This window comes from Lepidochelys kempii, chromosome 3, assembly GCF_965140285.1.
Source record: "Lepidochelys kempii isolate rLepKem1 chromosome 3, rLepKem1.hap1, whole genome shotgun sequence".
Classification (NCBI taxonomy): domain Eukaryota; kingdom Metazoa; phylum Chordata; order Testudines; family Cheloniidae; genus Lepidochelys; species Lepidochelys kempii.
The window spans coordinates 116,123,888-116,139,080 of record NC_136382.1 but is presented as its reverse complement, the minus strand read 5'-3'; the positions used below and the strand labels follow the sequence as shown (position 1 = coordinate 116,139,080).

The 15,193-nt window shown below is 44.2% G+C and overlaps 1 protein-coding gene across 10 annotated transcripts in view; it reads right to left on the bottom strand.

The window, feature by feature from the left end:
* ESR1 (estrogen receptor 1) overlaps nucleotides 1-15,193 on the bottom strand; it is a 257,789-nt gene that overhangs the window by 161,514 nt on the left and 81,082 nt on the right. The window contains exon 1 of one of the 10 annotated variants that reach the window (XM_073337677.2): nucleotides 8,437-8,500. The exons of the other annotated variants lie outside the window; for them this stretch is intronic. Within the exon in view, the coding sequence (XP_073193778.1) occupies nucleotides 8,437-8,465 (29 nt within the window). The 5' untranslated portion in view covers nucleotides 8,466-8,500. Of the gene's footprint in view, nucleotides 1-8,436; nucleotides 8,501-15,193 lie in introns of those variants that run through there. 10 annotated transcript variants of the gene reach the window in all.

The following is a 15,193-nucleotide window of genomic DNA, read 5'->3' as shown; positions in this document are numbered from 1 at the left end:
TTTAAACTGAAAACAGAATTTGAGCCAGACTCTTTATGACCTAAATATGCTGCAGCATCAATCTCAGGGCTTGTCTACATGGCAAAGCTATTATGAAATAAGCTAGGGCGTGAATTCTAACTCCCCATGTGGATACACTTATTCTGCACTAAGAATGCCTTTTTGCAGATTAGTTTAGTCCACTTCCAAAGTCTTTTAACCTAAGTCACACAAAAGCACTCTTAGGATACACTACACTTTGAGCTGCAGGTGTAATTTCCATTTTTTGGAAGACTTATGTGTGCTAGCTTTGATCGAATTGGTGTGCTAAAAATAGAAATGTAGCCACGGCAGCCCAGGAGGTGAGATAGGCTAACTGGCCTGAGTACAATTCGCTCCAGGCGACACTAGGTACTTACTTGAGCAGCTAGCCCCTCCCACCACCAGAGCTACACTTCTCTTTTTAGCATGCTAGCTCAATTAAAGTTGCATAGGTATGACTAGCCACGTTGGAAATTACTCTTCCAGCTCCAGTGTAAATATACCCACAATGCAGAGTAAGAGCATCCATGTGGGGAGCTAGTGTGGAATATCTATTCTGAAATAAGAAAAGGAGGACTTGTGGCACCTTAGAGATTAACAAATTTATTTGAGCATAAGCTTTTGTGAGCTACAGCTCACTTCATCAAATGCATCCGATGAAGTGAGCTGTAGCCCACAACCCATCACCTTAATGTTTGACTCCACTGTTCTAATCTTCAGCTTCTGTTTAACTAAGACTGAAAATTATATTGAATTGTATTGTGACATGGAACAGCATGAAATCAAACTCATTTCATTAGTGACCCACAATTATTTTAATTTAATAATCCAGAAGTTAAAAGGTTAATGTACTAACTAATTCATTACACCCTAATAGCAAATCAACTCCCTTTTAGTACTAGCCTATTTATAAACTATATATAGTTGAATGTTTGCAACTTTTGACAACAGTCTTACAAGCATGATCTATGAACCAGGAAATGTACATACTGAATTAAGGACAGAAACTCAGTTGAAATTCACCCACTTCCTGGCTCATACACAAAACCAACAAGGACAGATAACAATGAACATTTAGATCTGGCATCCCATGGAAACCTTGATTCTATAAAATATGTTGAATTAGCCCGTTGTGTATGATACAGAGAACCATACGGATGTGCAATCAAACAGGTTCTGCCAGTAGTTGGCTATTTCAGTGTATTTACCTGGCCTCCTTTTGGAGGGCAGGAGCAACAAAGAAAGTAGAGCTGTTCATATTCTTTTTCTCTTGGTGGGTGGGTACAGGTCTTCTTGAACTGAGTCTACACTGGGGAATTAAACCATTTGTAATTGGACAGTTACTGAACACTTAAGTACAAATGCTTCAGTATATTTATGCACCTTTGCATTTTTGTCTTGTATCCACAGTAATGCTCTTAATTTATTCAGCTGCAATCAAAAGGACATCAATGCACTATGGGACACTGGTGGGAAGAATATTTGAATCATTTCATCTTGTCTGCCTCCACGTTGACACTAGAATGGACAAATTCTTCAAGGACTTGTGTATTCCCAGTTGTGCGATTTGGCATCTCGTGGGTCAAGGTGAGACACTGCCTTGAAAAACTACATCTGCTAGGGAGTGCATAAGTGTTCTTATGAGTGGGTGATATCACTGCTATACTTTACAGGAGGAAGTGCACTTTCATCAGTTGCTTGAGTTCCTTCATTGCTACTGCAGAGAGTGAACAGATTTACCTTAATGTCCTTAGGACTTACTTTAGGATTTACCTTAATGTCCTTCACTTAATCTTTTTCTTGTATTTGTAAATAGCTGTACAGAGTGAAGTGAGGTTAAGTTCATTTTTAACTGAGCTCTTTTCCTTGCCCTGGGATCCTCTTCCATGGTAAATTTCAAAATTCAGCTTTTTGTTCGAAAATGAAACTAAATGATTTTTGGAATTTCCTATGGAGCAGAAATTCCAACTTTTGACTGACTAGCTCAGCATATCTGAAAATCAGGACAAATATGTCTCAAGTTGAGCCCTAGAATTAGAGGGCCCTTTTAAATATTTTGGCTTAAGGCTACTCTGACATTGATGTTAAAATAATCAAGGGGAAAATATGAAAAATTATTATAAGAAAAATTGTCACCTTTTCCTTTTCCTCATTCCTCTGTCTGTATTTTGACTATTTTTAGATGTAAGGCTCTGCTAGCAAGGACTTATGTCTTTTCATTTGGATTTGTGTGGCAACTATCACCATCATGGGTGCTGAATAAATAATAGTTAATAATAAATAATATTCTGCATATTTTTCCTTAGTTTTGCCCTTTGTGTTGATGTTAATTTTCTTGCAAAAAACTTACAAAACAAAATACTTCCAATCTACTGATGTCATTCTTACAATGATCATGCCAATGGAGAATTAGAGAACTCTTTTTGGCTTCTATGTCATGGTACTTCATTAACTTTCCCACCAATTATTATCTTTGGACAGTAGTGCTCAGCTTTTCTATAGAACTACTGGGACGGTGGGAGGGAAAGTCTAACAGAAAAACAGGGGTAACTGGGATTAAACGTTCGGTGTTGTGGACACCGAGCCAGCACCCTCATCATAGCATTTTATAATCACATTATCACCTGCTCACATGGTACCACTGTGGCATGCTGCCACTGCACAAGACTCACAGTTTCCCTTTTGAATCCTGTTTATCCCTTTTCCAAATATGCCTGTTTTTCATAAATGTAGAGACAATCAGTTTTCATCTATTTGTTAGATTCTATTTACACTGTAAATTCCATCCATGCCCTTCTGTATATGGAAACAGTATTACACACCTTGACCAAAGTGTTCAAACTTGGGTATTTAAATTAAGGCCCCTAAAGTAAGATTTAGACATCTACATAAGCAGATTGATTTTCAAAGATAATAAGCACTCACAAATCCCATTGAATTCAACTGGGAGTTGCTGGTGATCAGCATAAGAGCTGGTCAGAACATTTTCGATTAAATGGTTTTTTATCAAAATATGCTATTTTGTCAAAGCTGAAATGTTTTGTAGAGACATACAAAGGACTCTCCAAGAATTTGCAGGGAGAGATGGAGGGAAGAAAGAAATAGAGAAAAAGACCCCAAATCAAAAACCAGACCTTTTCCATCTAAAAACAGGAAAATTTATCTATGGCTTTTCTTGAAGTAATTAGAGCCAGAGATCGATGACACTCTGCTCTATGCAGCCTTGGAGGTAGGCCAAACCTGCCAGTCAGAGGCAGGGACTTATGGCTCCACCTGAGAAACCATCAGTTGAGATACTTCCATAGCCTAGGAAAAACTAAGTATTCTATATCAGTAAGGAAAATTAAATATTGACTAAATTGAACAATCCTCTGCAGAGCAAGGAATTCAGTGAACAACAGGCATTGAGTGCCAATTAATAATTCTGTATCTTTTCCCAATTAACACCTTGCTCAGGGTGGGTTGGATCTGTAGACTCCACTACTCAAAGAAAGGAAATTGTCAGGTAAGACTCAGATAAATTTTCCTATTCTTACGTGTAATGAGATCCACAGATCCATGACACCGGGATTTTTACAGCGGTGGCCACTCAATAGGAGGGAACTCCATAGAGTTATGTACAGATGTGAAAGGGGATAACCCTTTCCTCATAGTCATTGTGATGCTACAGCAAGGAGCACCTGTCTACTGAAGGCAGCATAGAATGATGCCTGATATCCAGTTTGTAGAAGTTTGAAAGTGGCATGAACAGATGACAAGATTGCTGATTTACAGATTTTCTGGTATGAGGCCTGCAATCTTTTGCCCATGACGCTGCCCTGGCTCTCAGGGAGTGAACTCTGGTATTGGAAGATGGAGCTATGCTTTCTGACTTCTAAGATACAGTGTCTCATCCACCTGGAAATGGAAGATTTTGAAACCTTCTTTCCCTTTCATACTGGTAATAAAACACAATTTGTCAAGCATTTGTCCTTCTGATGTCAGTATGAAGAAGGGTTGGTTCTGAGTACCTGTTAACCTTATGGAATGTGCAGCACTGAAGCTGTAGCAAAAGGGCTTCTAGCTCAAATACGCTGCCAATAGCCACGATTGTCATGAAAAAAGCCATTTTAATTATTAGAAAGTAATGAGACATCTTTGTGGGTTGTTCAAATGGAGGGCCTGTAATGACAAGGAGAAGCAGCATGTCAGGATGATGTAGAAGAGATGCTGGCATAGAAAAATGCTGGACATGTAGGTAAGATGAAATTCACTACTTTGTCTAAGCATCCTTAGTATAGCAAAGCAGCAACTTGACCTTTTAGAGTCTTAACTGCCAGGCCTAACCCGAGTTCATTTTGAAGAAATTTGAGAATCTGTGGTACTGAAGCAGATTGAAAGGGTGTGGGGGCGAGACCCCTGTCCTGGCACAAATTGTTAAAGCTCAACCAGGCCCTTGAATACACTAAGATAATAGATTTATTTCTGGAAGCTAAAATTGTGGATATTAGCTCTCTGAATAACCTCTTTGGCTTAAGAGGCTTTGTTCAAAAACAAGGCAGTTAGGCTCAAACTGTCTGGAACTTGATGCATGATCGGCTTTTGTAATATCATATCCCTTCTCGATGGAAAGTAGATGTGGAGGTCTTTGTACCCTGTCAAGGACATCAGAGAATCAAGGCCTCCTTGATTAGAATGGGAATACCAAAATTACCAGTGCTGCTTCTCTCCTGATCTGTTCTTCTGCAATATTCTTGTGAGGAGAGGAAAAGGGATAGAAGGCATATAAGAGTCTCTTTTGGCCATCCTTGCAACAAGACACCTGTTGCTGTGGCTCTGTGATCCCACTGACAAGACAACAACACTGAAACCTTTTGATTCAGGTGGGAGGCCAACAGATCTATCACAGAGAGACTACATTTTTTACCAGGAGATGAAACACTTCTAGGCATAGTTCCCATTCTGGATGACCTAACTTTTGCCCGCTGAGCCAGTTGACTGTAACATTCAATTTTGTCTTGGATGTGAATGGAGCAAATTGACTGCAGATTCTCTGTTGACCAAGTCATCAGGAGGTGAGCCTCTCTTTGAAGGACTGTCGACCTTGTCCTCTTTGTCTATTGATATATGATATCACTGAGGTGCTGTCTGTCATGATTAGCACTTGAGGTAAGTCCAGATATGGAAGCAGAGTCTTAAGAGCATATTGGGGAGGGGGAGTAGACACTGAACCCCACCCCCTGCTCAGAGGTCTCGACAGTTTATGCTGTGCTTCCTCTCGTGTTTGGACCGGATTCCTTGGATGGTCCTTGACCCCATGTGAATGACCCAAGAATCCTCCTGGGATTACACACCTTCACTTATCACACAGATAAGAGATAATTTAGGAAGAGATAAGGGGAAGCTCTGTGGTGGCCTCATGAGCACTGGCCCATTAAGAATATCCACATGGGAGACCACTAATCCCAGAAGAGAGAGATACATGTGAAGGGTACTCCCCTTGAAAGGCTGAATGTTTTGATAAGATTTCTCCACATCTCTATCTTTTCTGCAGTAAGCAACTTTGCAGAGGTCACTAATTGATTCTCACAAAACTGTGGCTCTGCAGCATCCTTAGTGTTTTGGTGATACATTCTATGAGGCCTAGATAAGGAGGTCACCCAGCAAGTAGAAGACCCCCTTCCTGTCTTACCGCTGATATTGACAATATTTTCGTAAACACTTGCAGTGCTGTTCCTAAGCCAGTGTTTCTCAAATGTGACCACCGTGGCCATTGAGGGGTTTTCCTATGGCCACAATAGCCTCCCCTGAGCAGAGATGGGGGAGGGGACAAAGCAGTGCCCCCCTCTGCTCCGGGGGAGGGCTTCAGCCCCCATCCCCTGATTCAGCCGGAGGTTCCGGGGGCAGGCTTGAGCCTCCCCTGCTTCAGCCACAGTGTTCCGGGGATGGGGTTCAGCCTCTACTCCCCCTCCCCAGCTTCAGCCGTGGGGCTCCAGAGGTGGGCTTAACTCCCCTCCTCACTCCTGGCTTCAGCCACAGGGCTCTGGCAGTGGGTTCTGGTCTTCAGCCTCTCAGGGTGGCGGGGCTCCAGGCTTCAGCACACACACACACCCTGACTCCAGCCATGGTGCTCTGGCTCTGGGCTTGAGCTCGGGGCAGCGGGGCTTCAGGAGGGCCGGCCTTTCTGGGCACTGTGGTCAAGAGGCAAGGAGCAGGGTGAGACTAGGGTGTGAGGTCACAAAAGGGAGCTTGGGGCAATGTGGGGGAAGCAGTGGGACCAGGGGATGGATCAGGGCTGGATTTACACCTTATGCACCCCTATGCACAGTATCTTCAGCGCCGCTTACAGCTGACCTTTGTGTTTTCCTTAAAAAATTAAACAAAAAGAAATATAAACAATAATCTAAATATTTATTCAACACAATAACAAAAATACATGTAATTAAAACAATCACAAAGGTCGCAGGTAGGACCAATCTGAAAGTGAAACTTATTTTGTAATGTTATCAAATCCATGCTGGCTGCAATATACTATGGTAAATATAGCAATAGCATTTGCATACACGCCTGACAAGAGCCACAAGCACAGATGCAGACTGGTAAGTAAGTGTAGCTCATATACACAAGCGACTAAAGACGGTGACGACGTTGGCCAATCACAAACAAGCAAAAGTGGTACCATGAGCAGAGTTGCCACAGTTTCCCATGTAATATCATCATTGGGTTGTTTATAATTTTTTTAATAAGCTCACGTTAACCATTTTTAACCGCATATGTATTAACTTTTTAACCTTTAACCCACCTTTAACTTTTAGACACCCCTAGGCACATGCCTACTGTGCCTAATTGGAAATCCAGCCCCGGGGTGATGGGGAGCCTGGGGGCAGTGGAGGGACGGGGGAGATGGCAGGGGCAAGAGGCAAATGTCATGCCCTCTATTGATCAGGTGGCTAGTGTGGATTTAAACGTCTCCATTGTGAATTTTTTTTTATTTGATTTTTATGGATTTGTTGATATAGTTGAAATCAAAAAGTGCTCTGTAGTGTTCTGCCTTTTTTTTTTTTAAAGTAAGAATGATATGGAGTAAGGCTTTTTCCCCTCTTCCTTCTGAAGAGGAAGGACAGGTTCAATTGCTCCCATTATGTTCTCTGGTCAGCTCTACTCAGGACTTTGAAAATAAGACCTTTTATTCAGGTGCTCAGATATGAATTTAGGAGCCTAACATTAGGTGCCCAAGTTTGACAACTATGCCTATTTTATGTTTATGCATATAAACAGACAAATTTATAAATGTTACATATATGAACTTATCTACCCACACAGACCATATATTCCCAGATGAGAAACTTTAGTTAAGTTAGAGTTCAGATATTGTCACTGAAACACTTTAATAGGAGGTTACTTTAAAAAAAAGGGGAATACTATCAATTCAGAAAATTCAAAGTTATGTTTCTGACGCAAATCTTAACTCTGCTCTTGAACCTAACCATTCCCCATTTATAGATCAGAGACACTCACTAGTAACTGTGTGGTAACTGCAACAAATCCAGAACACTTATCTTGTTGCATTTATGAATTACAAACTGTTTAGTCTTTTTTGTAATGGATAAAGAAGACCTTAATCTGGATAGGGTACCCCTTCATCTGGATATGTTTAATAAGGAAATCCATTTCAACAGGACTATCCCTATAAAACATATTTAAGACCAGTCATACTTAATAGAAATTACTCTTTTTTAATAGGATACTAATTCAGTTTAATATGGCATCAGTGGTGGATTAATGCACAGGCCCATGGGGCCCATGGCCAGGGGCCAGGCCCAATTTGGGTGCCCCCACAGGAGTACTGGAGAAGTGGTAGGGTTGCCAACTTTCTAATCGCACAAAACTGAACAACCCCAGCCCCACCCTCTGCCCCGCAGCCCCACCCATGCCTCATCCCTTCTCTGAGGTCCCACCCCTTCTCCGAGGCCCCACCCCCACTCACTCCATCCCCCCTCCCTTTATCACTCACTCTCCCCCACCCTCACTCACTTTCACCAGGCTGGGGCAGGGGAATGGGGTGCAGGAGGGGGTTAGGGCTCCAGCTGGGGGTGCAGGCTCTGGGGTGGGGCCAGGGATAAGAGATTTGGGGGCAGGAGGGGGCTCCACGCTGGGGCTGAGGGGTTCGAAATGCGGAAAGGGGCCCAGGGCTGGGGCATGGGGTTGGGGTGTGGGAGGGGGTGCAGATTCCAGCTGGGGGTATGGGCTCTGGTGTGGGGCCAGTGATGAGGAGTTTGAGTGCAGGAGGGGGCTCAGGACTGGGGCAGGGGATTGGGGTGCAGGGGGGTGAGAGGTCTGGGAGAGAGTTTGGTTGTGAGGGGGGTCCGATCTGGGGCAAGGGGTTGGGATGCAGGAGGGAGTTTGGGGTGTAGGCTCTGGCCAGGTAGCACTTACCTCAGGTGATGCCCAGAAGCAACCAGCATGTCTGGCTCCCAGCCAATAGGAGCTGCAGAGCTGGCACTTGGGGCAGGGACAGCATGCAGAGCCCCCTCGTCACCCCTGTACCTAGGGGTCGGACATGCCAGCCGCTTCCAGGAGCTGTGCTGAGTCAGGACAGGCAGGGAGCCTGCCTTAGCCCCACTGCACTGCCGACCGAACTTTTAGCAGCCCGGTCACCAGTGCTGAACGGAGTCGCCAGTGTCCCTTTCAACTGAGCACGCCGGTCGAAAACCAGATGCCTGGCAACCCTAAGAAGTGGGGGGGCCACCAGAGCTGGAAACTGCTACTCCTCTCACCCTCGGACCCTGCCCCCGCTCTTCCTTTTTCCCCCCAACAAAGCAGGAAGCCAGAGTCAGGCCATGGTAAGAGCCACCCAGAGACCCTGGGCTGCTGTGGGGAGCCCCGGACCCTCCACTGGCCCTTGACGGGGGCGAGAGGCCTAAGAGACGTCCCTGGCCAGTGTCCCTACTCCCCAGTGAATGCTGCCCAGGACAGATGGAGGGTCCGGGGCTCCCCATAGCAGCCTGGGCTCCCTGTGCAGCTCTTACCACTGCCTGGCTCCGGCTTTCAGCCGCGCTGCGAGGGCGGGGGGAGCCTCAGGGGGAAAAGGAGGAGCAAGGGGTGGGGCCCTGTACTGAAGTGGGGCTAAGGCTCACCTCAGCCCCCACCGGGAAAAGTCAGTGTCACTAGCTGGGGCTGTGCTTCGTGGCGAGGAGCTGATTAGGTTCCCCCACCACAAAGTGCAACCCCTGCCACTGCCGCTCCACACCTGCCAGAGACTATTACACCTATTAAAAAGTAGGGGGGCTGGACCCCCATTTCTGGTGCCCCTGACGGCCCAGGATGTGCGGGGTCCAAATGTTCTTTGTGCCCAGGCCCCAGTAAATCTTAAACCGCCTCTGCTGGACACCTTAATCTGATGTAATAATACTCTGGTCTTGTGTGTGCCTCAGGCTCATTCTGGATCTCTCTGTCTGCCTTCTATCCAGTTTTCAATCCCTCTGTAGCTGCTGAAGTGTATAAATTGATTCACTGCTGCACTAGCCTGGCTGTTAGCTTACTCCTTCCATGCCAACTACCCATGTTGGGATGTCGTTATGAGCACTGAATAGACTGCAAGCTAAATCCCTAATCCAATGCAGACAGTGTCTCTTCCCTATCCTGTAACACCAGGGGCTCTGCAGCTCTTCAGCTAGCAGCAGTACAACTGAAAAGGTTTCTTAGAAACATTTACAAATATAATATGCATGCATTTCATAAAGCTAATGTGCTTAATTTTGTCGTCTTCTATTTTTTATGTTCAAAATTAACATGAACAGATGTAAAAGCAGAAAGACAAAAACATGTACATAAACAAAGCTACAAACAACCTAAAAAATGAGTAGCCCTTGATTCAAATTTTACAACCCAGTGTGCTCACTACACAGGTTGAGGAGACTGAGGACCACTGATTAGTACACAATGTACCCACATGTTTACCAGTTACAGAAACACCTGTTATAAACATTTTCTGCTGATCCCATGTAGTGATTCACAATGCTATTCAATACGAACCTCCTTCCGTATTTCTTATCCCTGAACTGTGCTTTCAGTGGCTGCAGTGTAAATAAAGTACTGATACAGGTTCCATACTTACCAAGTACTTACACTGCCTGCAAGGTAGACCTATTCCTTGCTATGTTTCTTTTGTCTCCCAAGTTAGTTCATTGGAAGTAGCGAAACATACATTTCAGTATCACTCATACTTAAGGGCGTCCATTGTCCCTAACCTGAACCTGGAATGTCCAAAATGTTCAGACATTTGCGGCTGAAACTAAACCCTGGAATTTTCAGATGACATCGGGGCTTTGGCGAACAGCTCTCTGTAAAGTGTGGCCCTGGTTCTCCTTTTCAATCTACCCCTTCATGCTGTTCCATTATTATAAAGGAAGTGGCTAGCTGGCAGAGACAGCCCACAGGGAATAACCTTAGTGCAGGGGGCCTTCTCCTGTTAGTGCAGAGCCTGCTGAAGTGTTCTGTGCCAGTTCCTGGAACAGCAGCACACAGGGGCAAAGCCAAAGCACTGTGCACTTCAATTATTCTGTGCTGCTGAGCCACCTAAATATGTCTCCAAGAAGCAGCTACAAATCAGAACAGTCCAAGAACTGCCTTTACTTTTGTAGGAGACAAGCAGGTTCCCTGCCAAGTGCAAAATTCAGGAGCTACCTTTGTCCCACTCCATCCTCTTCTGGGTTGTGCCTCTGTTTAGCATCTTCTCAGAGGCTCCCTTCAGAATCTTTCCCAGCCTGTTTGCTACAGCACTTCCTCAGGTGTTATAAATCTCCAAAGTGAGCTGCATTTGCTGACAATAATGTGAGTAAGGCAGAGGTGGAAGCAGGATATATTATGAGGCAGGATCACAAATCAAAACAAATTGAAATTATTAATATTTAGTGCTGACATTTAATCACATATAAAAGAAGAACTGGGACTGACAGCAGCTAGCCAGCTAGTGATTTTATAGTTCTTATAGTGTATTTTAAAAAAAGGCAGCCTCACTCAGATTATTTTCTTAAATGCTTTGGTAAAAGCAGCGTGTGTGCACACTGCAGTGATGTTGCAAGTGCCCCAGTGTGTTATGTTTTACTTTTTGTTGGTAAAAGAATTAATTTTGATTTCCTTAATGTCACCTTGTTTTTTCTTATTTATTATCAATAAAATCATTAATTAATTAATTAAATGGTGAAACCCATCAATAACGCAGAGTTGAGACTGCCCAGTGATAGTTAATGCCCTTTCAGAATGTCGAGTTCAGCAAAACTCAAACTTCTGAAAGCCAGGAAATACAGAGTTAAGGCAAACGCCCACCCAACCTTCACTCTGCCCTCTTGCGCGATGCCCCAAAATACCCATAACACAGTCTGCCTTGTCAGTGTAATGAATGCAGTGTAATTGTAGCCATGTCAATCCCAGGATATTAGAGAGACAAGGTGGGTGAGGTAATATCTTTTATTGGACCAACTTCTCTTGGTGAAAGAGACAAGCTTTCGAGCCACACAGAATTGGCTCCAAAGCTTGTCTCTCTCACCAACAGAAGTTAGTCCAGTGAAATATATTACCTCACACATGTTGTCACTGTAAAAGACAGGCACTAGCTGCACTTGCCCTGAGCTCAAACACTGAGCCTACTTCCCCGACAAAATACCACACCTGTCTGATTTAACAACCATTTCCTATCCTTATACAATCCTTTCACACTTGCACACAGGATACCACCTAAACCACACATCCCAAATCACATGTGGAGCGGGTGGGGTAGACCCCCCCCCAAAAAAAGGCATGAGGCACACCAAATTTCAAGGCAATCTGAGTAACTGTGTGGATTTTAGAGCACTAAGAAGAATAATCCTTTACACAGAAAGGGTTTCTCAACCTTAACTATAGTGGAGCAAGCGCTCCACTATAATATTATTATGAGACCTCTAATTCTTAAGAGTAAACTTTCAGTGTCTCATTAACACACAGTATGCAACATTCTTCACCTGAGCTGGGGCATGAAGGAAATTGGGAAGAGTAGCTCAAAGAATGCACGTCAGAAGAAGGAAACAAGGGGAGCCTAGGAGATGGTATATTGACTCTGTTCTTGTGCAGTGGTCCCTCATCTCCCTACAAAGTAACCATATACAACTTAATTAAACCTGAACATATATATTTGAATACATACTGAACTTTACCTAAAACTATCCTTCAAAGCTTTTCCCATTGATTTCTAGGACCAGTCTCACTGAATTCTCAAGCTATTCTATATTAGTTCCTTATTATTCAACCTGTGGCCTCATGCCTTATTTACTGCACACTTTTCAAACCCTGCTCTGAAGACAGAATTATGAATTTCCTGATGGACTTTTCCATGGTGCGCACCATTGTAGTGTCTTAAGTGCTTCACAAACATTTATAAATTTATTCTCATGACATCCCTGTGAAGTTAGAGGGTATTGTTATTCTTGTTTTACAGATGGTGAACTGAGGCACAGACAGTTAAGGTAAAAAAATGAATTTGAATTCTGGGTGCCCAATTTGATGCTTAGAACTTGATTTTCAGAGTATTTAGTAACATATAGAACTATATATATGTTAAAAGCACAGCTCCCATTGACTCTATTTGCAACAGTGAGTGCTCAGAACTTCTGCAAATCAGACACTGTCTCAAGCTGCGCACAAAGAACATGAGGAACACACACTAAGTGACCGCCTGTGAAAAGTCTGATTTACGTGATTTGCTCAACATCACCTAGGAACTTTGCAGCTGATACTGGGTTAGAATCAAATTCTCCAGGGCCGTACTCAATTGCCTTAACCATCAGACCATCCTTTCTCTTTCTGCAATCCTCTGCCTTTTTCATTGCACACGTTCCAACTTTCGCAATAAATAACATAGAGGTCGTACAGATAACAGCCTTATTCACTATACAAGCCTGATTGATCTGCAGAGCATAGTCCATCCTGTGCACTGAATGATGTAGGGATTCTGTGGAAAAAATAATATGTGATCATGTAATTAAAGTCAGTACAATATGGATAAGGCTAAGATTTTGTCACGGATATTTTTAGTAAAAGTCAGGGACAGGTCACGGGCAATAAAGAAAAATTCACAGAAGCCTGTGACCTGTCCCTGACTTTTACTAAAAATATCCGTGACAAAATGGGGAGCTGCTGGGGCCTGGCTGGGGGAGCTCCAGGGGCCCCTATCACCTGTGGGGGCAAGGAACTCCAGGGTACCCATCCCCCGCAGCTAGGAGCTGTGGGGTCCCCTGCCGCCCATGGCAGCTGGGAGCTGTGGGGGCCCCCTGCCACCCACGGCGGCTTGGAGCTCCATGGGTCCCCGCTGCCTTGGGTGGCCAGGGTATCCACAGCTCCAGGCCGCTGGCAGGATCTTACAGCTCCCAGCTGCCTGCAGGCTGAAGTCACGGAGGTCTTTGGAAGTCACGGATTCCGTGACTTCCGCAACCTCTGTGACAAAATCATAGCCTTAAATATGGATATCACAAGGGGGCCAAATTACGGTTGCATGGGCAACCTTAAGACAGACATTTTCTAATTTTTGTGAGCTTAACTTTGCAATCTTAACATTCTATTAATTGTGTATATTTGCCTAGGGTTCTTTTTTTTAAAAAGTAATTGAAAAACAGAAATTCTACACATGGAATCATATTGACACCTAAATGGGACATCAGATCCACTGCACAGACCTCTGCCACTTGGGCTAATGAAATAACTGATAACACTAGTAGATCATCATCCTCCATGTAGGACCAACACTAAAGGGAGATAAAACATACACTTTGCCAATGGGTTTCACAGATATTTGGTGACAGCAGAAGAATGGTGAGACTCACTCAGGAATCTTGGTTTCCATTCCAGGCTCTGGAAGAGAATGTACTCTAATGGGCACAGACCCAATAGTACCCCTGTTCCCCCCAAACCTGACTCCTGTACTCTTTAGCCTGAACCTGTCCCAAGTTCTGTCTCTTTCTCCCCTCAGCTACTCATCCCAGTGCCCTTGCTCACCCAGTCCAGGTCTCGTTCTCCATGCTCCCTGTCAAAGTCCCAGACTCCTTCCTGGGCTCTGTATCCAGTCTCCTTGCCCAGTCAGACCCAGTCTCCCTCCTGCTCCTCATCCAATCTTAGTCTTTCCACCCATCCACCCCACACACCAGCTCCTAGCTCTCAGTCACCTTACCCAGTCATTCACAGTCTCCTCACCTGATCTCCTAATCCCAGTTTCCACCCCAACCCAATCAGAGTCTCCCTTCCCTCATCCCCACACTCCTTGTACCAATCTACTCTTTCTCTGTGCCCCCCACCCAGTCCACCTCTTGACTCATCTGCATTTGAGTCAGACTGCTTCTTCCATGCTGGCTGGGCCAGGAGGAGGGTCTTAAGAATACAAGAGAGAGGGTCTTCCAAATATCAGTTTCTGTGGCCTGATACCACAGTGACCGGCATCAGGCAGGAGTAGTAATTGCAGTGAAAGTTCTGCACAGCCCCAGCTGCCCTGGGATGGCGCATGCTCAATCGCTCTGTTGGGGTGATGCATACACAGTCCAGTCAGCATATAGGAGCTGTGAGGTGATGCAGCATGCTCCGTGCAGATGAAACCTTCAGAGAATCTAACTGGCAAACTCTAACAAATGTCTACTGAGTATGTTCAAACTGAGATTTTTAAAAGGCTTAAAACTTGGCCAAATTTGGGCAGGATTTCCTGGGAAAAGCAAAAAAGCACGTCCCTGACACCAGGGTGACCTCCCACTGCCAAACTGTTCTATGGCATGGAGGCACGAGAGCGTCTCAATTAAAAAAACAAAACAAAAACCAAACAAGACCATTTTAACACAGGCAAAATAGGGTATTTTCCCCTCATTCTCAGAAACAGCTGAACCATTTTGGCTGAAACTTTAAAAAAGAAAAAAATCAGCTTGAGGCAGACACCTGGCACAGAAAATTTCAGCCTGAACAGTTGAAGTTTGACAAAATTATAAGCAACTGAAAACAGGGTCTTAAAACCAGAAGCATAGGGCAACTTTCAGTATAGGCAGCACTAGCAATTCACTGTGTCCATAAAACCAGTGAAATTTGCCTCCAAGACATTTGTGAAAAATTCTCTTTGTAGTATTCTCTGATGTGTTTCCTATTTTTTCATCTTGTTTGTTATACTTGTGACTTGGACCAGCAA